The 26,936-nt window shown below is 40.3% G+C and overlaps 4 protein-coding genes and 1 non-coding gene across 8 annotated transcripts; 2 read left to right on the forward strand and 3 right to left on the reverse strand.

The window, feature by feature from the left end:
- Positions 1-517: 517 nt before the first annotated feature.
- LOC116920998 (lymphoid-specific helicase) lies at positions 518-4,914 on the reverse strand. Of its 4 annotated transcripts, none has more exons than XM_032927187.2 (17): positions 4,762-4,914; positions 4,552-4,623; positions 4,258-4,487; positions 3,918-4,178; positions 3,716-3,850; positions 3,474-3,656; positions 3,261-3,402; positions 3,113-3,200; positions 2,817-3,045; positions 2,587-2,745; positions 2,318-2,514; positions 2,123-2,241; positions 1,974-2,068; positions 1,669-1,905; positions 1,431-1,590; positions 1,066-1,182; positions 518-967 (listed from the first exon to the last, which is right to left on the reverse strand). In XM_032927187.2, the coding sequence occupies exons 2-17, from the start codon at positions 4,595-4,597 to the stop codon at positions 819-821; spliced, it is 2,547 nt and encodes an 848-aa protein (XP_032783078.2). In that variant the 5' UTR covers positions 4,598-4,623; positions 4,762-4,914; the 3' UTR covers positions 518-818. The 4 variants fall into 4 exon arrangements, with proteins under 4 accessions (XP_032783078.2, XP_045028807.1, XP_045028808.1 ...); XM_045172872.1 differs by having other exon boundaries at positions 4,706-4,910; XM_045172873.1 differs by having other exon boundaries at positions 4,552-4,590; positions 4,654-4,910.
- A 2,022-nt stretch (positions 4,915-6,936) lies between these two features.
- Trnag-gcc lies at positions 6,937-7,007 on the reverse strand. Its single transcript has one exon. It is a non-coding gene; the product is annotated as a tRNA-Gly (tRNA).
- Positions 7,008-7,445: 438 nt separating this feature from the next.
- On the forward strand, positions 7,446-8,100 carry LOC116920999. The gene is made up of 2 exons (XM_032927190.2): positions 7,446-7,606; positions 7,675-8,100. Exons 1-2 carry the CDS (start codon positions 7,592-7,594, stop codon positions 7,993-7,995), a joined length of 336 nt encoding a protein of 111 aa, XP_032783081.2. The 5' UTR covers positions 7,446-7,591; the 3' UTR covers positions 7,996-8,100.
- Positions 8,101-8,501: 401 nt separating this feature from the next.
- Positions 8,502-13,944, reverse strand: LOC116921000 (TP53-binding protein 1). Its single transcript, XM_032927191.2, has 14 exons — positions 13,696-13,944; positions 13,367-13,632; positions 13,112-13,294; positions 12,831-13,005; positions 12,169-12,738; positions 11,976-12,107; positions 11,802-11,903; positions 10,832-11,723; positions 10,731-10,757; positions 10,413-10,645; positions 10,300-10,355; positions 10,001-10,209; positions 9,351-9,928; positions 8,502-9,286 (listed from the first exon to the last, which is right to left on the reverse strand). Exons 2-14 carry the CDS (start codon positions 13,594-13,596, stop codon positions 8,813-8,815), a joined length of 3,861 nt encoding a protein of 1,286 aa, XP_032783082.2. The 5' UTR covers positions 13,597-13,632; positions 13,696-13,944; the 3' UTR covers positions 8,502-8,812.
- A 1,890-nt stretch (positions 13,945-15,834) lies between these two features.
- Positions 15,835-26,855, forward strand: LOC116921001 (protein Wnt-4). The gene is made up of 10 exons (XM_032927192.2): positions 15,835-16,126; positions 23,278-23,413; positions 23,648-23,768; positions 23,884-24,041; positions 24,244-24,351; positions 24,727-24,782; positions 24,904-24,946; positions 25,178-25,386; positions 25,785-25,853; positions 25,960-26,855. Exons 1-10 carry the CDS (start codon positions 15,966-15,968, stop codon positions 26,090-26,092), a joined length of 1,194 nt encoding a protein of 397 aa, XP_032783083.2. The 5' UTR covers positions 15,835-15,965; the 3' UTR covers positions 26,093-26,855.
- The last annotated feature ends 81 nt before the right edge of the window (positions 26,856-26,936 follow it).

A 26,936-nucleotide genomic window follows, 5' to 3' on the forward strand; every position in this document is an offset into this window, starting at 1 on the left:
CGGACTAGTGAGAAATGCAGTTTCACAAGAATCCCTACCGGGAAATTAGTTTGGTAGCCAACTTTGGATGGCCAGAGTCGTCCAAGATGATTCAGGCACTAACTTCAGTGATAAAGCCAAAACAACAATATCCTTCCGTTCATAAATATTGTAAAACGTGCAACTCAAGTTCAGCTTTCATGTAGGGTATTCACGTTTAAGTCTGAACTCTCCAGGAGTGAAATTCTTTTTATAAATCCACGAATTCGAACCGGGTTACGGAGAATTCCATATACTAGTAGAGAAGTAGGTCAACATACGTCAACCAGGTGGCTGAGTCATGATTTAAAAAAAACGAATCAAACCGATTAAAAGGCGCTGCCACGGAAAATGTAGCACGGCGAGGCGACTCGAGTAGCAATATCGGAGGCCCAGATCGAAAAATGCCTGTCTGTCCTCGACATCCACATATCATTACAGTGGAATCTCTCACTAGGCAACATCGTCAAAATGACACAAGAATTTAGTGCAGCTTAACTAAAGAAACATACGTTACTGTGTACTTTACGGAATGATCAGAAAACCTAATATAAAATTGAAATGTGGGCTTCTTTTTCTGAGTAAAAATAGAATACTGAGAACACGTAAGAAATAGGATTAAATATTTTTTCTCGTCGTCTTCCATGGTAGAATACGAACGAAACTTAATTTTGTAAATTTTTTTTTCTCGTCTTCTTCTATAGTAGAATGAGAAGTGAACGGGCCTTCATTTTGTAAACTTCTTCGTTAGATCACTCGCCATCGCTCTCTTCTTAAAACTTTTTTTTGTTCACTGTTATTCATTTCTCCTTTTTGATTTCTTCTGGTGGTATATCGAGACGCTTAAAAACACCCTGCAACTGAGTGATTTCTCCTTTAACGTCACTTTCGGTTCCAATAAGAAGATCGGATCGATCCATAAGGGCGTCCATCTCTTCTTCGGTAAACACTGAAGAAAAGAAACGCATACAGGAAGAATAAACACACAGGTATTAGTCCCGAGATTTCTATTATTGGAGATAGAAAAATAAGGACAAGTAATCTCACCTTGACCAGATAAGCTTCGATATTCGCCGTTGTGATCGCGGGCTTTTAGCAACTCAATCAATTCGTTAGCTGTGATACTGTTGTGGCTGCTAGACTGAAGGCCCGATTTAAATTTACCTAGATCATTAAACAAGGTATTTTTTTATTATGAATTCTACATAATCGATCGTTGTTCTAGGATTTCCAAAATAAATGTCAACTCCTACGAGACGCTTCTAATGGACATTTGGAAGTCATTTAAACAATTTTCTAAAACAAAACAAACAAACAAAAACTATCTCTAAAAACGCTAATCCGAGTTATTAACAATGGTCCTGAAAGCATAGTTACATTGCAAATCCATCTTATAAGCGGACGAAAAGTACCTTTCTGAATGACCATTTTTTCCAGTTTTCGTTTGGCGCCAGCTCGCTCTATGATTCGTTGATCAACAGTATCTGAGGCCACTAAACGATAAACAATAACTGGTTTTGTTTGACCGATGCGATGGCATCGATCTTGTGCTTGCAGATCACATTGAGGATTCTGTTGTGAAAAGAAGAAAAGAGATTTAGATATCACACGGAATTATTTTCACATTTTTACGACTGTAGAAGTACTTACCCAATCTGAATCATAGATGATAACCGTATCTGCAGCAGTAAGGTTGATGCCGAGACCACCAGCTCTCGTACTAACAAGAAACACTGGCATATCAGGGTCATTTCTGAAATTATCCATGTCCACAGCTCTTTCTTCTAGGTTCATACGGCCGTCAAGTCGGCCAAATTTGATACCCCGCATTGACAGATAGTCGGCCAAAACGTCAAGCATCATAGTTAGCTGACTAAAAATTAATACCTACACATAATAACCAGTTAGGTGGCGGGTGCAAGGTAACCTATTGAAATCGATCAAATATCTTTTACCTTGTGACCATCTTTTATAAGGCGCTTTAACATCTGATCCATTACAGCTAATTTCCCCGAATCGCTAACCATGGCCTCGTCAACAATGTAATCACCTACAAAATTCGATAAAAAATAGGTAGCTAGCAATAATGAAGCAAATTAATCACCTGTCTCGATATCAACTTCCCATTTGACAAGGTACGGATGATTGACGATTTTCCTCAGTTGCATCATGGGATTTGTCATTTTAATGTTAGTGTTTACGGCTTGAACTGTTTTCTTCTTCCTTGAAACCCACGCATAAAAGAGAGCTGAAGCATTCAAATTAAATTCAAGGTTAAGCCGAGTGGGAAAAAAATTACGGTTGCCGAGGTTCCCATTGCAAATCATTTGACAACTTCATCCACTCGTCGATTTCTTCGTCTACCTTTTCGACAGACATTTTCCCCAATTCTTCCGTAACCTCGTTCGTTCCCATATTTGAGTAATTGATGTCTTGTCTCTTCGCCTTTCGCTTTGGCCGACCATTAGCTTGATATTCGATTACTTCTGTTTCGTTCTATATTTTGGAGTTTGCAATAATAAAATGTTAACTAATCGCCAACAAGGATGAACTGAATCGTTAACTAACTGGTTCTCCTAAGAGGAATAAAATTGAATGATCAACTGTAGCACGGTACAGTTCATCTTGAAGTTTACTCATAGGACAATAAACAAGAAGTTCTTTTTTCTTCGGAATTTGCAAGTCAACGTCGGTTTTTAGTCGACGAAGAAGGAATGGTGACAAAATCTGTTCAAATGTGTCTCAGTGTTAAATACACCTTTGTTATTTATATTTCATAGTATACTTGGAAAACTTACCTGATGAAGCATGGAAAGGACATTTTCTTTGCGTTCCAGTTCAACGATTTTATGTTCGGCTTCGGATCCTTGTAATTCTTCTACACGAAACCATGCAGTAAAGACGTCCAAGTCATCAAAAATTTCAGGCAGCAAAAAATTTAGCAGAGACCACAGTTCCGACAAATTGTTTTGCAAAGGTGTGCCCGTCAACAATAAGCGGTTGGAAGAGGGATATTTTTTCAACTCCCTGTAAAAATAGGGGAAATGGAATTAATCAAAGAAATGCATTAATTAAAGAAAGTTATAGTACGTACTGGACCAATCGGGACTGATAATTTTTAAGCCTATGACCTTCATCAACGATTATGTAGCGCCATTGCAATCGCTCCAGTACTTTTCTATCTAAAGAAATATCTCAACTTGAAGGTTATGATTGTACTATTAATGAGTCGCATCTTTTACCTCGAATAACGACCTCAAACGAAGTGATAACAACAGGAAAAAACTTGATCCCGTTAATGCCAGGTATTTTAAATTTTTGTCTGATTTCCGTTATGACTTCATCACGCTTTTCTTGGTTACCGTGGTAGAGTACTATTGGTATCTGTAAGTTTTTAAAGTAAATTAACATTGGTTGCCAAACGGCAGCAAAGAAGCAGAACTATCAAAACTTACGCGGGGAGTGAATCTTTTGAACTCCGACATCCAATTGGGGAGGGTAGAAAGAGGCGCACAGACGAGGAAAGGTCCGGTAACTCCCTTATCCATGAGATGGGCGACTAATGAAATACATTGAACGGTCTTGCCGAGCCCCATTTCATCGGCTAAAATGCCATTCATTCCGTTCTCGTAAAGAGACTAAGAAGTATATCAAAATTAGCCAATGAATACTAGACCCTATAGCCATTGTTTCATACCACAAGCCAACGATACCCTTCCATTTGATACGGTCTCATAGTTCCTCCTTCGAAGAGTTCAGGCGTTTGTTCTTCATTTTTCACATCTTCAGTAAGATCTTCAACAACAGTGTCGACCTCTTCGTCAGCATCCCCCTAATCAGTTAAACAAATTATTATTATTTTTAAATGTTTATGGCTCGGTTATAACGAAAACACCTACATGTGCCGCACGCTTCCGAAGTTCCTTTTCATCAAGCACATTTAGTATATTTGCTTCAGAAATATTATTCTTGCGTAACCTCTTCCTTTGTGTTGTATCAGTTTTCTCATTAGGACTAAGCAATTCAGTCTGACGCTTTGCCCCCCTTGTCTTCTTTTCTGATTTCACAATGTCTGATGGAGGTTCTTCCAGCTTTTTGTCAATATTGTTTTCTTTGAGTTTTTTTTTCTCAGCTGCTTCTTTCTTGGCCAATTTTTCTTGCTACACCATCCAAAATTTGTTTGAAACACAACTATTAAAATACAAAACTTAACTAATACTTGTAGAAATATGTACTTACTTTAATCTTTTCTTCTTCTTTCTTAGCATTCATCCTTTGAAGAAGGAAATTGGCATAAAACTTACTGCGGTCAAGCAAGCACATCAACCTTTTATATCGCATTTCACTAGGCTGTGACGATTGATCCTCTAATTGTTGAGCTTTAAGTAATCTTTCATTTTTTTCACTTTCTTCCTGTTCAATTACTCTTGTAAGTTCTTCTCCCTCTTTACGAATATCTTCTGGTAGATCTGGGATGTAAAGATTGGATACCTCAGGACTTTAATAAAAGTTATGTACAACTTTGAAACATACCAGCAATTCCTCCATCATTAATAGATTGCAAAGACATTTCTAACATAAAAAAATTCTTTTTGATGGGAAAACCTATTTTTTATAAAATAACTGTAAATATACTTGAAGAACTGTTGAAAAACACCTATCATTGAAAAGATTATTCAGTTAACGCCTAACTTTAACTTTTCTTAATAAAAAAAAGTATTTCCCTGGGAAACGGGTTACAACCTCAAGAGTTTTGTGTTTTTAAAAAGACACCCCACTGGAGTTATTTAAAATTCACGTGGTTCTTCTGAAAAATTTCGACGATGATTAAAGGTAGCGAAAACATGTGCTATTCTGTGTGCTATCTATCTTCTCCATGGTCTGCAGAACCGAAATAAAGGGAATTTGGGCGCGAAATTGCCAGTGCCACGGGTGAGTGAGAGTGAAAGCTTACTACTAGTGATCGGCCCCGATGGGCTCTAATCGGGGTCCCCGCTCCGCCACGAAGAAAACCATTCGGGGCACAATCAGGAGACCACTTCGTCAACCAGGGCGGGGCGCGAATAAACAAAGTGGCATGATTGCACCAACGGACCAAGCTAGTGCCCCAGCAGGGCTTGGCCCCGCGTAGATCAGGGAGCTTTTTCATCGATTCAGTGGGGGAATTGTTAGTTTTTTTCGTTGCGGTGATTTAGTGCTCGTTGGCAGTGATTTTACAAAATACCTATCCCGATCGACAAAATACTTCCCGGTTGGCTTGACCGAACGCTAAGGCCAGTACAATTCGGTATTTAGCACGCTGATGCGCTGGTATGTTACGTACCTGATTTTCCCCTCTGCAAAAGAAGCAAATGTTCATAGTTCAGTTAATTTAGCAACAAAAAAAAATGGTGTAACTCCAAACTAAAAGCAATTTACTTGACAAAATCGTCGGGAATTTAAAACGCTTTGTTGATTAAACACCACACACATACCACCACGACATAAAAATCATATGTAGGTGACCTGAAATGGCTTTTGCCCTATAAACAGGATAGCAAAATGCAAAAGAAGACAACAATAGGTTCTTTACTGATCTCGACGTGATTTGAACACGCAACCTTCTGATCTGGAGTCAGACGCGCTACCGTTGCGCCACGAAATCTTATAAGATAATTTATGTTATTCTTGAAGTATGAAACATACAGGGAATCGTGGCTCTAAAATATCAATAAAAGAAAGTCTTGGGAAATATAAAAGCATGATACATTAAAAGTGAGATAGAGTATATCACACTATTCTTTACTTAAGAAAAGGGTATACTGATGCCCGCTAGACAAAACTCACCAGAGGCAGGTGACGGACGTACGGACGATAGGTAGCAATGGGACACATTCGATTAGTGACAATTGGAAAGCCCTACTACATTGAATTTGACAGAAAATTATGTAGGGGCAACATTTTGTTTTTTGTTTTTTTGTTTTGTTTAACTATTACTTTAGAACTGTTTGTGTGAACCCAGGCGTTGCCGTCATTCTGGAAACAAACAATCGTTTACTTTTAGCTTGATTTTTATCTTTACCTTACGATGCGTATTATATTACTTACACCATTTTTTGTTTTTTTGTTTGTTTGTTTGTTTATCATTAAACTAAGCCTAATTTATCTCTTTATAGATATATGCTTGGAGATACTCCAGCTGTCACGCCAGTATCTTATGGCATTAAATAAAGTTTAAGCATAATCACATCATTAGAATTACATCACGATATTTTTTCTGGTGTTATGAGGAATCTAAGAGAGTATCTTTAAAACATAAAAAAAATATACCTATGCTCGAACGAAGGGCCAAGGAAAAACAATTTCTCTTCTCTTCCGTTAGTGGGCTTGGTGCCAGATGCTTAGTGCCAGCCACATCTTATGCCTGCAGATTTCTCAATATCTTGTTTCATTACGGTTTTTGCCATTTTTACTTTAACTTTTATATTTGATACGGATTTCATATATTATCTTTCAAGATTTCGTGGCGCAACGGTAGCGCGTCTGACTCCAGATCAGAAGGTTGCGTGTTCAAATCACGTCGAGATCAATCAAGAAGAGAAGTTTAATTACGTATAATTTTTACTATTTGCTTTATACTATTTGTAGGACAAGAAGCATTTTCAGATCAGATTTGTTTTTAGACCGTTAATCAACACAAAATTTGAAATCAATGACACTTTTTCAAGAAAATAGCTTTTTCACGAAGTGTTCAGAAACCAATTATTAACACAATATGTAATTAACTAAAGGTAAGATGATAATGCCCTATTCTGTGCAGGAATTAAGCCAGTTTATCGGCTAAATCCAAAAACGTGTTCAAATACAGTTTGCACTTACCACTTTCTTGAGGTAGGTTCTTCCTTGAGTTTTATTACCATGCTGAAAGTTGATAAAAATTGCATCGACCGGGAATCGAACCCGGGCCGCCCGCGTGGCAGGCGAGCATTCTACCACTGAACCATCGATGCTGTGTCTTATTAGAATTTGTTCTTAGATTTATCAGATGCATTTTTAACCTCTCGAACCCCAGTAATAATCACTATTATTCACCATGCAAGAACGGGTAAGAAAACATTTGACTGGCAGATAAGGTGCAAAATTAAATGACGGTGTAACGAAGTTATCTTCGGATACTACAAAGCATGAACCACTTTAGATTACCAAGGTGATGCCTTTTTTTCCCGAGTCCTAGGATGGACCTTCTATTCATTGCAGCTGTGGCAAAACAGTGTTCGACCAAGGATCCGCTTTCTAATTTTGCTACGACACCACACACAAAAATTAGTATTCATCGTAAAGCAATGCGTCACTTCTGCACCTGTGCTAATAAGTAATCAGTGATGCAACCGTACAAATATCACGGTGGCCTCAACATGAATAGGATTTAAGCAATAATGGATGAGTTCACATTTTCTGTGTTTACACAAACGTCGACGAACGATATAAAAGGATGAAATATGGCTTTTATTACGCAGAATCTGTCGCAAATTGTTTCCTAAGATTGTTCGCTCCATCCGTCTTTCTTGTCAGTGGGCACTAAGAATCGACTATCATGGAGTCTTGCACGGTAACTGAATCTTCATTTGATTTTAAGATATCTTTTGACGAAATTTTGGTTTCATACTCTCAAAACAGATTTTTAGCCATGTCATTATAATAGCCATGGTTCTTTTGAGTTTCTCGTCATTCCATGTGTTGGGTGAAACTGCGAATGATAAATCCAATACGCTCGGTTTTCAAGAAAAACCCTACGATTCTCTTTACAATGAAGAAACGCAGCAGTTTGCTCCTACGCGGACGTTCAAGTTAACTCGTTATGCAAGGCATATACCTTTTCTTGCTGGGGCTGCTGTGGGTGCCATAGTAGCCAATAACCGTCATCCAACACATCATGGATCAAGCTACTATTATCCGCCGAGTTATTACCCCCCTGGTCACCATTACACCCATGGATAACTCTTGAAATTAAAAATAACGAGTGCAGTGGTAATGTAGCTGGTGGCTCTCATGTAATTACACCACACTTACCAGATTTCATTGAATACACAAACCAAGCATTCATCTAGCCTTAAAATCACTTGTTCGCTATTTTCGTTATCTTGGCACTTGAAATTACATATTTTTCTCACCCTGTTACAAACGTGGAGGAGTCAGGCTAGAAAACATTCTAACTGCTAAGCTGTTGGAATCCTAGCGAAAATCGGCCAACGAATTTCAGGGTTAAGAATTTTGTCAGTGCAGACGAATTTTTAGCTCTTGAAATGTGGCGCCTGATCTGAGAAACGTGATATTCTGTACATAAACCAGCTTCCTATCACTTACTGCCGTAATTGGTGACATTATTTTATGGATGTTTTTCGAGTTTTTGTTTTTGATCAGATACCTAACAGAACCGCTCAAGTTTCTTTCCTTGGAAGCTTATTCATCTACAACATTAAAAAATCAAAGATAGGACATCATAGTTAGCTGACCATTTTAGCACCACCTAAAGATGTATTTCTTAATTGTTTCACAACAAACAGACTTTCAGTGGTGAAGAAGGGATGTGACAATGGGAACATCCACAAGGGAAATAAAAGAAAAACTAAGGGGCTTAAGGGCTTAAAAAGCCACGACATGGCACTCGATACTAAAACCAGAAGTCATCTTTGAAAATAAAAATAAAAAAAAAGTTAAAATGAACACAATTATCTAACAGTCATACGGAATTTTGCTCTTTTTGTGTTTGAATTTCAAACAACATTCAAACGGTTGAGATGCTAAAAATAAAACATCACGGTTTAGTGTAGTTAAAATTAAATTCGTGGCTCGACGATGGATCTAATATCTTCCCTTGAATTAATGACTGAATGACCCACATGGATGAGACAAGTGGAATCTTCATGCGACGAGCCTGATCGACAATTTTAGTTGGGCAATCTTTGGTTGTGACTACATAATCAAATGGAACATCATCACAAAGCGCTTTTTCAGAATCAGCGGCGCCATTGTCAACATTTGCTTCTTCAGAATCGGGTCTGCATGCACGAGCAGGTAAGCGGGAAACAATTATACATTCAGCTTGAACAAGAATTGGTACCCAAAGATCGTTAAATTCCGGTGGCCCATGCAAAAGGACACGCATGCCGACGAAACAACGGCCGGTGGTAGGAGACCACTCAACGATATTGCCGTGAAGGTCGATGCCCGGAGGATGGAGATAACGCTCATAATTAAATCTCTCGTTCTTTTGGCAACATTGATAAACCTAAAAGAAAAAGAATTAAAACGAGACTTGAATTGCTGCCTTTGTCACCTATTTTACTCATTACCCAGTCGTGAGACACCGCGCGAATATTCGCGGCAAGAGATCGGATATACCTCTCAGTGCGACAAGGACGGTTACAAACAATCAAAACTGTCCCTTCGTCCATCTCCAGTTGACTTAGGTCAAAGCGCTCTAGCACCCTTCCACCGCCTGCCGTCAACTGGCGCTTAATATGCTCCTTGTAATAGGGAGTAGGGTTAATGTAGGGTTCAACTTCATCAGTCACTTCATCAGGATCCACTTCAAGAGGTCTTGTTGCTTTCGTAAGAAGAAAAGCAAATCCGGCAAAAAGTTGATTGTTTTCGGGAATGGGTCCTGCAATGTCGAAGTTCACTTCTTCTTTGGTCTCTCCTATAATCTCTTCCTCAACTACATTTTGGACTGTTGTGCGACCTACCAACGTCGAATGCATTCGATCAAGAATCCGGCTTCGCAGAGATGTTTCTTCATGTTGAAGAAACGAAGCACCGCTACTTTCGCTCATGGTAGACGTGTCCAGCGTCAAGTCTCTTTTTCCCGTAATTTTTTTGCGCAACGATCCTGAATTCGAAACTGAACGCTTAGGTGTTTGGTCTTGTGCAACTAGAAAAAAAAATAGATTAACACATGTTTTATGTTTTAATTCATCAATTTAAATTGTGACAAAAGAGATACCTGCTGGAGTCTCCGATCTCGATCTAGGAGTGCGAGGGTTTCGCGGCGTTTTCTGAGGTGAAGGGGCTATTAATTCAGTGGTCGTCGCTCTTCTACGCTTCCCGCCCAGAATATTGTCTAGACTGACGTTACATGTGTGGGGAGAAAAAAGCTGTGGCACCACTATTGAATCGCTCCAATGTCGTATATGTTCTTGAGTCAGACAAATCCTATTCAGAGATGGAAGATTGTACGAGAAGAGAAGCCATCATAACACGCAGTTGGTTATCGATGAATCAAATTAGTTATAATAGTCTTACCTCTTTCTCGGGACTTTAATGGTTTCACAGCCATCCATTTCTACCAAATGTTCCATCTGGAGAGTAACAGATTAGATTGTGCGACATGGAATAAGTCTAGCAATTTACAGTACCTTTTCATCTGGTTCAGTAGGTTTAAGTTTGCTGTAACCAATAACAACACCAGGCCGTCCTTCGCACAGGTTTTCGTTGAGAACTAGGATCGGTTGGTTTTTGCTCAAAAGTGAAACAGGCAAAATAAATTCTTCGACTAGACTTCGTGATTGTCCATCCTCAAAAACCACCGTCCATTTTCCTGTTTGGACTGAGTCACGCTGGGTGATCTTGGCAGCATAAAAACACTTATCTGGAAGTAGAGAAAAACGGGTGAAAAAAAAAACAAAACATACCATATTCTCTCAATGCGTGTCCGAATTTAAATTAATGAATACCTGTCCATTGTGCAAAAACTGGTTTATCTAAAAAAATTACGAAAAGAAACAAGAAAATAGTAAAAAAGTTCCAATTAAAAATTTATGAAATTGCAAATTACTTATTTCGTAGGAACTGTGGCGTAGGTCTCGTAACACGTCTCCCACCTCTGTGACAAAATCGTCCGATGATTTAAGACTATCGGGATCGACATTTAGCTGGTCAGGGTTGGCATTTGCTGCAGGACGATTATCACTCGATTCCGTTCTCTCAGTTTGCTGATTCTTTTTCGTACCACCTGATTTGTTCTTGGCTGGAGTTCCATCCGCAGGTGGGCGACCTCGCCGACCTTTCTTTGGCGGAGTCTCGCTGCTAGTTTCCGTTTCCTTGATCATTTCAGGGATTTTGGGTTTACGCCCCCGTTTACGTATGACTTTGATTTCGGTATAGGCGGTAGCCCCCTGTTCAATCAAATGCTGCGGCTCTTTATCTTTCATTCCAGAGATGACCGGGCCACTTGCTACATCAACAGCCAATGAACCTTCCGTCGAATCTGGGTATAAGGAGGAGTGCGAGGGAAGAGGAGCAGTGCCTTCTTCTTTTGACTGTGCGTTAGGACTGGATGGCATGGCTGTTTCAGCATTGGTCGAGCGAGTTGCTTTCTGCCGAACAGGGTGCTTGGGCATAGCGAATTCGCTGCTGACAGGTAAAACTGGTGGCTCTAGACTGGCTCTGCTCAACATAGAACTACAGGCAATGGGCGCCGTTTCAAAGTTGGAGGCAATAGAGAATCGCGACATTCGCAACGAAGCTGAATCCGACTTGTAGCTCCCAGATACATCGGCATTGTATCCACTTGAACTCTGGCTAACATGACGGTGTAAAAGCTCAGCAAATGATTCAAGCCGTGAACCGGGTAATGTTTCGCAATCCATATTGTCAAACAAACCCATCCGCACTTGCTCAGACACGGAACCAGAAAGTGCCTTTTCCATTTTTGACACGGGTAACATCTACGTGATAAAATTAAATTTTGAATACGTTACCTGCGATATTAAATTGAATTCATTGCCTTTTTGGATTGTACGTACTTTGCTAAAAGTTCGAATGACCCAAGCCCTTTCTAGCGTATTATAAATTCGAGTTACTGCTTCAAATGGTACCCATTGTTCCTGTTCCACTTCCGGAGTGTTCTGCAAAAGAATGCGTTAATAAAACAATTACAGAATGTAACGCTTGACGCAACGACTTCATTAATAGATTACCTCCTGCGACGACATATGTTGTGTTGTTTCATTACTACTTCGACATTCTTTCTCCTCGGCCTTCACTTCATCAGGAAAATTTGGTGTGCTGACAGCGGGAACGGAATGATCGACATTGAGCTTCGGCCCATTCTAGATATTCCATAAAAAGTTTTAGTTATCAATAGTTATAGCAACAATATAGTCCTTATACCGATGGGGACTCTTGTGGGCTCAAATCGGCACTGAGTTCGAGTTTGGAACTTATGTCATTACTGATGTCTGCCGGAAGTTGAGGAGTTTCACCAGGCGAATGATTCGCCCGGGATATTAGATCCTGAGTCTGAAAACACTCGACAAAACGATGGCTCTGTGAATCTGGATCTCGGAAGGGTGAGGTACTCAACAGATCTTGTGAGTATGGAACAGATAACGGCGATTGAGTCAGCCGTGGGGTCAAGTGCTGTGATGCAGAATCCGCCTCCCGCCGTGGCTGAGCAGCAGGAATTGCCACTGAACTTTGAGGGGAACTTGGTTCCTCACGGACCTTGCGTCTAACCTCTGCAACAAATTCAATTCCATCATCGGCGTCTTCGGGAGGTTCCGAGGGACGACTCACTGTAGGCTTTTGGATAGAATTATCAAAACCCCTATTTGGCTCCGACAGGAATGACGATGGAGACTCAATCACAGCCGAATGGTTGGACCCGCTATCACTTTCGAACTGAATTTGGCGCATCGATTTTGATTTCGATATGCTACCCAGTGCTTCCACGTTCGTGATCTGGAAGAGAAGAAGCAAAAAAAGAAAATCCTACGCTGTAAGCAGCGTTCTTTTCCTGCCTGTCTATTGTCTAGTGCAATTTATAAACATACCGTCTTCGCAGTTGCTTCGTTAGCTTCTGGGGATGAATCAACTTTATCTGGAACAGTACTAGATGCGGCCTCTTCAATATTACGTAGCGTCCGTAGGGATCCCTGAACCGGAGAACCAATAGCCATGGTCACAAAAGCTGAAGACCGCGACAAACTCACTGGAGTCCTCCTACAACTACAAAAATTTTGTGGCACAATTATATTTTGTCAATTATTAATTGTCAGTACACACAACATTCAGTTTATTTACAAATCTCTTCTGTAATAATCTTTAAAATAACCTTGGCTGGTTTACGGGAACTGGTGATGCAGGCAGGACATCCTCATCATCTTCAATAATTGCTGTATCTGCACTAGGTGAATCAAGACTAGGCCTTGACAAGTTGAGATTTGAATCAGGTTCAGAACTAAGCTGAGAAGTCAACATGTTATCCATAGCTGGGCTTTCGGAAATTCGAGAAACACTGGAAAAAAGTTAAGAAGAAGAGCACAGAAATTAGTTAAATATCTAAGTACACAGCTACTGGGATACTCACATCTGTGATACATTACTTCCATGAGAGATGCTTAAAGCTGCTGTGCTTGCTTGGCTATAATCATCTAGTACAGTTTCATTAACCGTATTGAATTCTTCCAGTATATCATCATCAGTAATGAAAGATAAGGATACAAATGATGGGTCCATGTTGTTGTTGCTATTTACAGATCTCCGTGACACTTCTGTTGGAGGATTTGGTGCTGTGAAATTGTTATGTAGTCCTTCCATATTGTTGAGATAGCTGAATTGGTTGCTTTCCACGATCTACTCAGATGTCAATCTTCTCTCATTTATTTGATTGGCAGTGACAAGTACTGTTTGGTTCACCTTTTATAAAAAGATAGATGACTGGGCAGCATTCAAAAGTAACAAGCCTGTTTTTCGGGCGCCACCTGGCATCTAAATATTGTATATCCAATCAAAAGAATTGAATTCTGCCAGTTCAATCGGTTTGGAATTTTAGCAATTACTGCAACCCAGTTCAAAAAACTTATGTCGGAAAATTTGCAAAACACAGAAAATACATCAGGTGTTTAGCGACGCAAGGGTTTCATACCCACCATGTTTTTTCCTACGTTGCCAGTTCAAAGAAACCTTTTGCAAGTAATGTGCGCAATCGCAGTGCGGCCAGCCGGAGCCGGCCATCGGCCAAGAGGCCCAACCGCCCAACCGCCCAAGACAACAGACAAGTGGAGTCACGTCTGATCACGTCCAAACACCCCAGTAAACACTAACACAATTCCGGAAAGCACAATGTTTACAAAATTTGCCCTCTTCCCCCCTTTTCCTTTAGAAAGGGTACAAAGCTTTTTGATGGAAGCATGGTCTTTCAAAAAACTCTTGGCCATCCATCTCTATCCATTGTCTTAAAACAATGATCTTGGATTCGACAAAGACAGACTTAGGACATAGATTCTGTGAATACAAAAAGCAATCAAACTATTATCTTTTACTTGTTTTGCTCGTTTGTATTGAAATTGGTTCTTGTTTTTTTTTAAATTGTGAACAACTTTGTGTTGCTTTGCGGGCTTAGGCCTTTATGTTGAGCTGCCAATCCCGCAATCCACAGCTGTCATTACCGTTCTTACAGACCTATATAACTCTCTCGAATCCCTATTTCTAGCGTGGGGACTGTTTAATCGGATTTTCGGCATCAACAAGGGGCCATCAAGATGAACGCATGTCAGCGTTTTTGCTATTTTCGAGGAAGGCTACTGGTCGAAGACACGATAATAGGGAGATACAATTTTGTCTCGAAAACTGAGAGGAGAAAACAGGCCACTTGTTGAAGAAACCGAATGAATCGAAAAGATTCATCTCTGTAATTTTTTGTGGTAACAAGACCTTTCCCTTTTTTCAAATTCTTAACCACAACCTGTTGGTAACATCACTAGAAATACTTCTGACGATAAAAACAATAATTATTATGAGGATGGATGCATCGAACTAACGGAACCGCCTTAATCATCACCTGTAGGCCTATAATAACTCCAGTGTGTAGCCTAGTACATTCCAAGGCGATCCAAGTTCCACGCTACGTTGCTGCAGATGGAACATCTTATCCATTACAAGATTTATGGTTCGATTTGGTAAACTCAATGCTCCATCATTGTGATAGAATTTGGTTACCGTCTTACTGCGTAACGAAATAAATAAGCACTATGGCAAAGGAATTTCTAAGCTAATTTCGTTTTTCAACTTCTTTTATTTTGATTGTCCGTTAAAATTGGTGTGAGTGACAATTTTCTCCGGGTGCCCTTGACATGGCTAACATAGCAAGTAGCACGTAATAAAATGGTTTCGCGACGAAATGGTCGGATTTTTTTTAAGACATTCCGAATTTTTTGGTTCATGGGTGCACACGAGCGTTCGGATAGACGACCGATTGGTGAAGCGACGAAACGATGCGTCATAAACAGCTTATAAAAGCCTTGACGTAAAAAAACGGGCACGATCGAACGAAAGATGTTTCTCGGTTCAAGCAGTTTCGTCTCCTACTTCATTTATAGTTAAGACATTTTTCACTCCTGCTTATAAGTAAATCCAGGAAATTGTTATTATTTTTTAAATATTTAAAACTGATTAGGCTAGAATATTAGAGATTCAATGTTTTTTCAAGTATTTTCGTTTTTACTCTGTCATAGTTCCTTTTGCAACTTTGCAAACTATGCAAAGCTCACGTGTATACTGGCCAATAGAGAATCTAAAATTCTAGCATGTCCAAATGTCCTTCTATATAGTACGTTATCCTAAAACGAGAGTTTTAGTTGTTTTACTTCAAAAACCCGTGTGAAAAGTATAGCGCTACATCAGACAAGCTGAAGTCTCTAACAAGCCATATGGAGATCCTACTACCCTGCCGAACAGTAAAACATGATACGAAGTCAGTTTGTTGGCTTGACAGAGAGTGTAGGTTGTATGGAACGTTGGCTGCCTTTTTTTTTCTTCCTCAAATGTGGAAGCTTCGTCAGTCAGTTGCTACAGACGTGTTGGAAGTCCTGAACAGTGCTGACCGTCCAGCTATACCACTTCTCTTCTAAGCAGAACGAAAATTAAGCCATTTGACCATAGTTTTTTAAAACCTACAGAATGTTAAGATGGAGTCGTTGTCCATAAGCAACCGTGCGTGGTCCGTCCGCTCCGTCAGGTCGGCCAAGATGGCCAAAAAGTCGGCGGGAAATGCCGGCGGTGTGCGCTCGAGTTTCGCGTTGCTCATCATGTTGATCATTCACGTTCAAGTCACTACGGCCAGTTGGTGGTAAGTCATTGCATCTTTCTTTTTTCTCTCTCTCTAGCATTTACTCAGATAACGCCCTCCAAATCTACTCGTTAACACATACACGCTAAGGGATAGAAACACGTCAAAGTTCGAGTTCTCGTGCATGCGTGAACATCTAGGCCTACGGCCAGTTCCACGATTGAAATCACCGCACCACATCCCAGGGACGGTATCGGAACGGGGTACAATGTCACGACATCGGCGTCGTCGACGTTGGGACGATAGGGTATAAATATTAGGCGTCCGAATAGGCTAACCGTTTTGTTTTCTCTCCCCCCTACTCTATTTCTAGGCCTTTAAAGTTCTGTGTGCGTGATGGTTTGCGTGTGCGTGTGTGTGTGTGTATAACTGTGTATATAGATAATATAGTAGTGTGCGTATATTTTTCTCCCCCCAACAACGGATTTTCAAGCCTCTGACTCTGTGTTACTGTGGTGAGAGGGGGGAAGAACGGAATTTGTAGCCCTGGCTGTGACGTTTACGACGCGCGGCCAAAAGTCCCTATACATTCGTCCTGCCCAGCAGCTTCGTTGCTCTAGCTCTTTACCAAAGAATAGGGAAAAAAGAGGAAAAAAAAAGGGGAGAAAAATTCGTGTCAAAAGGCACCCACCATTGGCAGCACAACAGTATATATAGTAATGGTTTCCAGATATTAAGAAAAAAAAAACTAGCTCTAGCAGAGAGAGTGAAATGGTCGAAAACACCCTTCCGCTTTTTGGGTAGTTAAACCCGGCAACGCACTATAACCCGCTTGCCATCCCTCTCCACAACATTATGTATACTGTATATACACGTATAAAATTAGATATATAGTCGCTCCAGTAGTAACACTACACATCCTGTCTATTTGTTTGAAAAAAAAAATTTTCTTCCCTTTTCACTGGTTCATCAGCTGCATTGGTGTCTGTCACGCAGCCACGCGCACGTTATACGACCACTGGTAATAGCTCATCTTGGTCATTGGCGACATAAAATCCGCCGGGGCTCTAAATAGTTTTAAACTATGGAACCAAACGAAGGGTTTAGCAAAATAAGAGGGGAAACAAAAAATTGAGCTCGGCAAGCTGAATTGCGTGTGTAACACCCCTCAACCTAATAATATCTAATGTAGAATATTTAACGTCAAAATAAAATGAAATTGGCTCTCAGTTGACGCCATGTTATATTGTGCCTTTATACGTGTTTTGGTAATCTGCACGTTTGGCTTTCGTAGATATCCTGTGTAATAAAAGGTTATGTACGAATAGGCTCCCCACAAAGAATTTGAAGCGAGTGAAAGACTTGTCTTTCCTTCCTTTTCTAGCACCCTCTGCTTTTTAGCCTCCCCTCCCACAAGTTCGTCAAAAGTCGTAAATCTTGAGTAGAGCCCAGCTGACCAGAAATTCACCGAAATATGCCCCATATCCGCGCATTACAATCTGTATACCAGAACACCAAAGATCTTTCGTCTCTTTAGTCTTCGTGTCACCCTTCGCTCTTGTCTGCTCCTTCTCTCTTTCTTCTTCCTTTTTTGAACCCATAACATGTCCTCTACCTTATTTCGTTCAATTCTTTCATTGCTGCGAAAAGCCCAGGCTTGCATCTATACCTCAACAACGTTACACAGCGCAACGTAATGAATTTTGCGCACGTCTGTCTGTCTGTCTTGGCCGTCTAGGGCAATTGATGTAAATCAGCAAACTCAGCGGTCAACATCACGGCACGATTGAGGTGAAGGACACATTCCCCGTGACCGTAACGACGACAGAGAGTCGAATCTTTAATGGGAAAAGTGTTGAACAGAGTTACCGTCTTGAACAGATTCAACGCCTCTTGCCAACGAAATACAAGACCAAACGCTGAAAACTCCCGAAAACCCTTGACGTTTAATTATCAGCAATAACTGAAACATTTTCTGCGAAACACTTTGATCCAGTTTCGATGGCTATAGAGTGGATGTGTGATGGTCTAAACGCAGCCAGCGTCCGATTTTGATGTGCAAGCAAAAGTGTAACGGATCTAACAGTCAGTTTATGGCACACGTTCGGGGTGTTCGGCAGTCGTTTGAACAAGTTTTTCATGCTCGACTTTGTGGTCGCGCCCTGTATACGCAGTCGACTACTCACACACGGCACCGCGGTACTGTATGAGTACACAGAGCTTGTTTGGTCAGTCGAACGGAACTAATGTTTGTTCCTTTTCGTCGGCTCTTTCTTCTCTTAGTTTTTATATATTTTTTTCATCCCTCTTTTCTTTCTTTTACTTCTCGTTTCATGGCTTCCCTTGAGCCACCCACCATGCTGGATGGCTATAGGCGGCAAAGACCCCGTGTGGGCTTTTGAAGTTTGTAATATAGAACGCTATATAGCGCACCGTACGTATACATACAGACAGAAAGCGAGAGAGAGAGAGAAAAGTGAGAGGCGTTTTTGCTGCGACCAAACTACAAACAAATAATCTTAACACGGTTGCCATGGATCGCTATATGTATATGTGTATATACGTCGTTGGGTGAAACAGGGCGCGTTTCAATCTTCATTTTTGTTTTGTTTGTTTGTGTTTTTTGTTTGTTTTCGCTTTATTGTTACTATTGTCACGGATAGAAAAATTGCCACGAGAACAAACAATTTTCGATTGGACTTATTTACCCACTTTTGGGGAAATGTTTTGGAACAATTGGCTTGCCATTCTCTCAAGCTTAGGATTAGCTACTTGGATTTTGCTGTGTTAGATTATACTATTGGATGTGATAGGCAGCGACGCTTTATCATTTACAATCAACACAAGTGTACCGCAAAAACTGCCCGTATAGTCTGTCATAGTACACACTTACTCTCATATAGATCGTAAGATTTTAAAAGGGAAAAAAAAAAGGAAACATCAGCAGTTGTTTTTGTTTGTTTTAATGATTGGGACATCAGATGACAACTTTGTAGGCTCTAATCATTTAGGATGGGCTTTCTCTCTGGTAGAACAGCAAAAAATGATAATCAGTGATCGTAAAGTATTTAAAAAAAGAAAAAAGGCAAGAATAAAAATCAGCAAGATAGAATAGCGCTGATGGAAACAGCTGAGTAGAGGAACAAGGCCATAGAAAAAAAAAAGAAGAGGAAAAATGTTGACACATCAAGACGGCCGATGTCTCCATCCGCTTCGTATCGGTTCATGAGGGCTTGGGACCGAGACGCATTATTCACTATTTGATGAAGGGCGTTTCAACGGCTATAACTCTGCATGCACGGTTTATTACGCTATATATACACCAAAAGAAAAAGAAAAAAGATAGGCAAAGGGGCAGGAGAGTGAAGGTTGCCTTGGTAGAAGTTTTCAGAGGAGGGGGGAAAAAAAGAGGGATGGAGAATAACCAAGTAACGCCAAAATCACCAGCAAGCGTCATAAATCTGCAGAAAAACAGGGATGAGTCAAAGCTTAACGACAGCAAACTGCCCCGTCTCTGTATATCGTCAGATCAAACAACATCGTCCGCAATCTTTTTTATGACTGTTTGGCAAGCCCCGATGGCCCACCAGTTATGCCATTCTTCGCAATTTCTCTTTATTTTCTTCCTCGATATTCTACACGTGAATAGCGCGAAGGGGGGAAGTGTGTACGTACGTATAGCTCCGTTTGATGTGCGACCGTACTGTGCGTGCCCAGGGCTGCATTTCCGTTTTGGCCGTGTGTTGCAGCGACACGGCCATCGTGAAGCCAAGAACGACGAAAGAGAGGGTGTCTCGATGGTTAACAGGACCCCGCGACGTATAAATGTCAACGTCGTCCACGATTTGTGGAGCTATATACTTCCACAGATTTACTAATACTCGGCTTTCAATAGACACATGCATTCAACCAGCACTGGCATCGCAGGGGGATGAAACAGGCCAAAGTACACCGCTGTCGTATAGAATCGGAATGCTTTAGCGAGAACCCTAACACCATTTCCCCTGTATTTCCTCAATAAAGGCACACAAAGGAAAGAAATACCCTTTCAACCTCTCCTGTATACTATGCCAGTCGTGTTCGGCACCATAAGATTTTGAGCATTTTTAAGCCTCGTTTTTAATCTGTGGTTCTACACAAAAATGTCGTCTACATCCTCGAGAACAAATTGTTCAGCTGAAGCCTATATGCCAGGCCAATACACAGGCCTACGTTTCAACTCTTCAGCTGCGTGTTTCGGGTCTATATGGCTTTAGGCTTCAAGTTAAAAGCAAACGAGTGCCTTTTTTTAAGGGCGACAAAGCTATTATGGACCTACCTATACTGTCAATTCTGTATAGAACCCTCCACCTTTGTATAGGTGTATAACCAAGCCATTAAGCCGTAGCTAAAGGTCTAGGTTAGACTCTTGCTTTTTCGTTTATTACTTCCTCCTGATTCAAGAAAAGTCATGAACATATGGCAATTTTGTTGCAATTCAAATAGAGAAATAACCATTGGATTTACATCTGGCTTTGCACTTTGCCAATATTGGGATATTTAGATTGCTTTGTGGCTTTTTTTTTGGACCATTATTGACGCACCTTTAAAAATCCAACATAACAGGCCTTTTATACGGATATAGTGGTAAACCGTTACATGCACACACGCATTCAGCTCGCCATATCCGCCTATGCATTTCAAATTGTTATACTAGGCCTATTTAAAAGATACGCAGAGTTCAAAAGCAGCACGTATTGTGTTTACCAAAGATCTTGCCTTATGAAATCTTCCAGATTTTATAGCCCTGCGAGAGCATTACAGCAGCTTGTAACCGCAATTACATTTCAGTGTCATAAAAATAACTAGACAATACTGGTTGGACAGCGATAAAAGCTTAAACTACTGTTAATCTCGTTCTTTCAAAATCTATTATAGTTACAGCTTCGTTTTATTCTTGATAATATTCTAAGGGCCACTGTAGTGCGTATCACAGTCGTATGTAGAAAAACGTTGTGTACTACAATTGGACAACATAATTGTTGCATGAGCGCGTAGTACTTAAAACAAAATTGATGTATCATGTTTTTACGGAAAGCGTTCCGTATTTCAAAGCGTATCGTGCGTACATTTAAAAAATAAAACATACCACAAACGCTTGCTTCTTATCGTCAAGTTTTGAACTCCATAATAGATCTCAACTGTAATATTCGTTGTAACAAATCAAATGCCTCTAATAAACATGTTCTACCGACACCGAAGTTCTAGATCTAATAATCCCACCAATTACAAAAATATTCCGAAACTCTAAAAGAATCATTTCATCCTCGCTGCAATCTTTCCGGAATAAATCAAATGCGCTAGCATCCGCTCTGTGACGTTCAAGGACAAGGCGATGGCCAAACCGCTTTCAGAATTCGTTTCAAAGAAAATATACAAGTGCATCATTTCTATAAACAAATGTAATACCGGGCGCGACAACGAGTAAACACAGAAGGAAAAAAAAAAAAGGTCAGGGCAGACAGGGTTGGCCGAAAGTTGCGGGTTTGTTCAACAAGGTGAAGGAGGGCGTGTTCCCCCTCCAACACTAATTGGTTGTGACAGCCGCCTTATTACATGTCGAAAGCCAATGAGAGGTAAAAGGAACATATAATACCCGATCCTATACACGATATTAAGGCCACAACATTGTATAGGTCCTTTACAACGAACACATTGTAGGAGGGAGGGGGGAGGGCATATCACATGATCTTGTCCAATTTTTCCGTCGATCCCTCTGTGAAGAGTGTATCCCCCCCCCTCTTCAGTCGTTATGCACCAAGTTTATATTTCACATTTCAATAACTATTTAGTAGGCATTAACAACGATGCTCTTGCTCTTTCGCTTCCGTGAACTATATGTATGTGGTCCGATTATTGATGTTCTTCTCGGGTTTTTGTTTTTTGTTCTTCCCTATCCACCTCTTTATATAGTCTCTTCTTTCTCCTCTGTTTCGTTGTTGTGTGCGTTGCTGTTACACTAATCCGACATCCACCTATTGTTTGCATAAGTAAGGCTGCACGACTCACAAGCGAAAAGAAGGGGAGGACGAAACATGAAAAAGGGAGCCAAAAGAGCGAGTTCTACGATTCGTCGAATGATGCATCGCGTTTCACCTATTTGACTGTGTATAGACTTAGTATTTCATTCTGCCAAGCCAGGACGAGCGTGAGCTATACACGCATGCATTAGCCAAAACAGTGTATAGTCGTTAACTAATGCACGCATCGTCCCCACACAACCGAAAAGGATATAGCGCTTCTCAAGCTGTTCCATCGAAACGGAACAATAGAAAATCAGGATGATAATAAAGGAAGCGAATATATATATATACAGAAATGAGTGCTGGGTATATGTGGGTATATATTGAAGGGCATCCTCACTCGTCTTTTTGTTGTTGAAAACAATCCGTTCAGCACGAATCACATTGTCTAGCTCGTTATGTTGTTACATGCCCTCCATGCCCGTGGCTCTAATAGGTATATAGTTATCCTGCGGGTAAACAAATTGGAGAAGCTTCATCATCATTTCTGAGGGGAGAACGAAAGACAGATCTGACAGGAGCTTCTCACTGTTAATTCCCGTCTCTTCATCCATCTGATGCATGAAAACACGGCCCTCAGGGTATTGTTTCCTCCTTTAATCCTTGATTGAGGAAACGGGTATAGAAACTAGAATCACGCAAGTTCCTTGTGCACACACTTTTTTTTTTTTGTTTCTTTCTAAATTAAAGTATAAAAAATTCAAACTAAATCCTTTAGCTTATCAGCGCCGCTATACCAAATAAAAATTTTATTTTTTTTTTATGAATTCATTTTGTTATGAGTGTGGATGTGAGTGCAATGTTTGCCTCCCCTCATCTAGTATTGAACGGTATGTTTGCGCCTGTTAAATTTTTTATTCTGATATTCCGTTTAATGTTGACTTGTGCGTATTTATTGCGAGCACACAGCCGCGGGAATCGGTCAAGTCGAATTTTACCCCCAGCACTTGGAAATGTGTTGTTGGCTCAAAAATAGATTTTCAAGCAAATCAAATAGTGCCTATAGGCCTGCTAGTTTTTCTTATCGTGCCGTGAAAGCAACGAGAAAGCCTCGTCAATGTTTTAACGATTGACGTGCTCATCTCAGCGCTATTCTCTATTTGTTTTTGTTTTTTTTGTTTTTTTCTCGTGTGTGCCTTTCCGCTTCAGGTTATTGGGGACTCCGAGCGTCTATCAGAGCACGTTGGAGTTGACGCCGACTAGCTACAAGGACCATTGCAAGCGGCTCTATTACCTCGTCGAGAAGCAGCGTGAGCTCTGCGGCCTTTCACAGAACGTACTTTCGGTGCGTCTTTATACCAATTTATTTTATTTGTGTATCAATTTATTTATATGCGGTTCACCCGGGCTGAATAGCCAGATCCCCGGACGAGGAACGATTTATCTTTTCTCAAGTGTATTATTACGTTCAATCATATAGTTAATGTGCAGCACATACAATTGATCACCTAACAGTTAATGATTCCCTTGTTCAAAGATATTCTCTCGCCAATTGTAGAAATGTGGTTTTATTTTGCAGACAATCAGCTTAGGAGCAAAAATGGGCATTAGCGAATGCCAAAGTCAGTTCCGCTCCCAACGATGGAATTGTTCGACATTCGACGAGTCCACGTCCGTCTTTGGAGGCGTCCTGTCCATCAGTAAACCTTTCCCTATTCGCGATTCCTAAATTGATGATCAAAAGAATAATAAATATACGCAAAGAAAAATGCTGTATCTTTTAAACTATCGCATGTTAATGCGTATTGAAAACAGGAAGTCGCGAGAGGGCGTACGTGTACGCTATTAGCTCTGCTGGTGCTGCCTACGCTGTGACGAGGGCTTGTTCGCGCGGAGAAATTACCGAGTGCGGTTGCGACGGCAAAATTCGACAGAAACCTTCAAAAGGTTTCGAATGGGGAGGCTGCTCGGAGGTAAAAACCAAATTGTTTAAAAATCGCATCATTTTGAAACACAAACAACCGATAATCGAGCGATGCACGTCGATCATGTGAGATTTTAAACGTCTTAGTTATAGGATCTAGTTATCGACTGATATTCTAATATGTAGACTAAATATAGCTGCTGGGATATAAATGAATATTCTTGAATGTGCTTTTCTTTATTCACCGCAAGGACATCACTTTTGGTGAAAGATTCAGCAAGGAGTTTGTCGACGCTCGTGAAGATAACCAGCAAGCCGAAGGACTGATGAATCTTCACAACAACGAGGCCGGAAGAAGGGTTAGCCTTTAATTTAATCAACTGTAAATCATATAAGTTTTAATTGCAAGAACTGCTTCGGCTTATAGTAAAAGGGACGCTGTTTTTTTTTGTGTGTGTTTGTTTGACGTTTACAGCTTTTTTGAAACTCTGTTGAGAAGCTTGTAACCAATTTCGTTTGATTGGACGTAAAAATATTGATAGGCCTGTACCAAGACTATATGATGGTTTTCTCGTAGAACAATCTATTTATCCCGTCATGTAAGAACTGAAGTGGTATTTTCGTTCTCAAGCTTTCTACTTTAATAATCATTGGCTCTTAAATAAAAGAGTCACTCCATTATAGACATTGATTTATGATTCAAATTAAACGAAATAGTTCCATTTAATATACAGGCTATCCGAAGCCGAATGGAGTTGGTGTGCAAGTGCCATGGTGTCTCTGGATCTTGGTAATAAGCTGCAACATTCCATTCCCCTTTTTTTCCCCAATTGATTTCAACTCCCCTTTCTTTTTTCTTTTTTTTTTTTTGTTAAATTCGTCCATATGTGATTTCAACGGAAACACATCAGCTCCATGAAAGTTTGCTGGCGCAAAATGGCAGCATTCTCTGAGGTTCGTTTTATCGATTTCATATACTTAATTCCTAATATTCTTGATAGCTCAAAAGAGAAATGAAGAAATGTAAACACAAAACTGTCAAATCAAATCCCATTTCCCCAAGACTAATTCCAACATTTTCTCTAATAACTGTAGTAGCTACAATGCCCTCTTATGAGTACAGAGAATCGTTTGAATGTGACGTGTGTGTTGAAAAGGGGAAATACTTTTAATCTCTCAACGCAGATAGGAGCTGCTTTGATGGAGCGTTTTGAAGGGGCTTTCCAGATGACTTACCGTGGCGGCGGCGTCGCCATTAGTAGTAGCACGAGCAGCCGCGTCGCCAAAAAACTTAAGAACAAATTACTTGTCGTCGACAAGAACATGAAAAAGCCAACCAAAAAGGATTTGGTCTACTTAGATGATTCACCCGACTACTGCGAACGTAACCAAACGTAAGCTACTTGTTCTATCTTTGTCTGGTTTTAACAGACATTTCTTCAACGGCATCATTTCAATTTGTGAATTGATATAGCCTTCAAGCCCGACAAACTATATGCTTTTCTCATTAAATAGAATTAATGGCACAAGGGATTATTAATAGAATCGAATCAATCTAAGAAAAACGGAGACTAATATCTCCGTCTTTCTTTGAGTGGCATCAAGAAACGGGAACACTTAAATGAAAAAGGGAGTCGCTGCTCAATTTGACTATATGTTATTCATTGTTTTTTCAAAACGAAACGTCTCGTACCATATGCATATAGCTTGTGTCTACTAACTTACAGATGGGCCATACGTGATGTATATACCGATACACCTAAAAGTTTAACCTTCTTTCATAACTAAACAGGTTGGGAGTGCTGGGTACAAAGAGCCGAATTTGCAACAAGACGAGCAAAGCCATCGATGGTTGTAGCCTGTAAGTGTTCTCCTTTCTTAACATCACTAATTTCCCTTTTGTAAGCTTATGTCTTTAATGCACAAACGAATTGTTTTTCCAATTTGTTTCACGAATGGATAAAAAGCTTGTGCTGTGGGCGCGGTTACCAAACGCGCTGGATCGACCTGGAGGAAAAATGCAACTGCCGATTCGTTTGGTGCTGTCACGTTCAATGCGACATTTGCAGACAACGCAAAGAGCTTCACCTCTGCAATTGATGTATCAGACAGTTGTGTATACCGTCAAAAAAGTCGCAAGATATGCAGGTCTCTTTACGAATTGCAAAGTTTTTTCTTTTTTGTTTCACCTAGTGGCTGTGAATAATTGCTATCCCTCCCAAACATCCGTATAAAGACAAATGCGACGGGTTCACCTGACACCCAGACTATTTTTGGGGGACATTTCTAACCCTTGTTCTTTTTCTGCAGTTATCTGTTTCGCGTGGTATTCGCTTTTTTTTTACCAGTAACAAATCTTTGTGACGGTATTTGTACGGACGATTTGCTTATGGCAAACGTCAAGCTCAATAGTAGACCGAAACAAGAGAGAAACAAACAAACAAACAAACAGGTGAAAAGACGAATTTTGCGGAAAGAGAATCTCCCGCTTATTTTATTACCCAACCCAAGTAGTCAATTTCCATTGGATGCCACATCGACCATTCGAAATTTCTGATAAATTCACCTTAATTTTTTAATATGAGATTTTTTTTAAAATAACCATATTCAGTTACAGCCATATAAAGAGCCACATCAAATACTTTTGTCATATTGGTCTGCTTCATTCTCATATTTTATTGTCGTGTGTCATCATATTTGCTTTGTCCTGGGTCTCATAGGAACCACCGGTTCCCATAGAACCAGAGCTACTTTCAAATACATTTGTAAATAACCAGTTTTGTCCGTTCGTATTGAGAATGTGTCTCATGTTAAGGCCTTTGCCTCATTTGCGGAAAATAATACACCGACTCCCGACACAAAACGTTTTTTATTTTTGCATTTGTTTGCTGGACCATGCAAATTCTTTATTAGCCGATCACATTTCGAAAGGATAAATGAGCTG

This window comes from Daphnia magna, linkage group LG4, assembly GCF_020631705.1.
Source record: "Daphnia magna isolate NIES linkage group LG4, ASM2063170v1.1, whole genome shotgun sequence".
In the NCBI taxonomy this organism is placed as follows: domain Eukaryota; kingdom Metazoa; phylum Arthropoda; class Branchiopoda; order Diplostraca; family Daphniidae; genus Daphnia; species Daphnia magna.

Coding starts and splice junctions, on each gene's coding strand:
- LOC116921000 (XM_032927191.2), bottom strand. CDS start 13,596: ATGGAAGGACTACATAACAATTTCACAGCACCAAATCCTCCAACAGAA. Junction 12,739..12,830: donor ACGAAGCAACTGCGAAGACG/GTATGTTTATAA, acceptor CTTCTCTTCCAG/ATCACGAACGTGGAAGCACT. Junction 11,724..11,801: donor TCATTCGAACTTTTAGCAAA/GTACGTACAATC, acceptor TTTATCACGTAG/ATGTTACCCGTGTCAAAAAT.
- LOC116920998 (XM_032927187.2), bottom strand. CDS start 4,597: ATGTTAGAAATGTCTTTGCAATCTATTAATGATGGAGGAATTGCTG. Junction 3,403..3,473: donor TCAAAAGATTCACTCCCCGC/GTAAGTTTTGAT, acceptor AAAAACTTACAG/ATACCAATAGTACTCTACCA. Junction 1,591..1,668: donor TCATCTATGATTCAGATTGG/GTAAGTACTTCT, acceptor TTTTCACAACAG/AATCCTCAATGTGATCTGCA.
- LOC116921001 (XM_032927192.2), top strand. CDS start 15,966: ATGGAGTCGTTGTCCATAAGCAACCGTGCGTGGTCCGTCCGCTCCGTC. Junction 23,769..23,883: donor TGGAGGCGTCCTGTCCATCA/GTAAACCTTTCC, acceptor TATTGAAAACAG/GAAGTCGCGAGAGGGCGTAC. Junction 25,854..25,959: donor GCCATCGATGGTTGTAGCCT/GTAAGTGTTCTC, acceptor ATGGATAAAAAG/CTTGTGCTGTGGGCGCGGTT.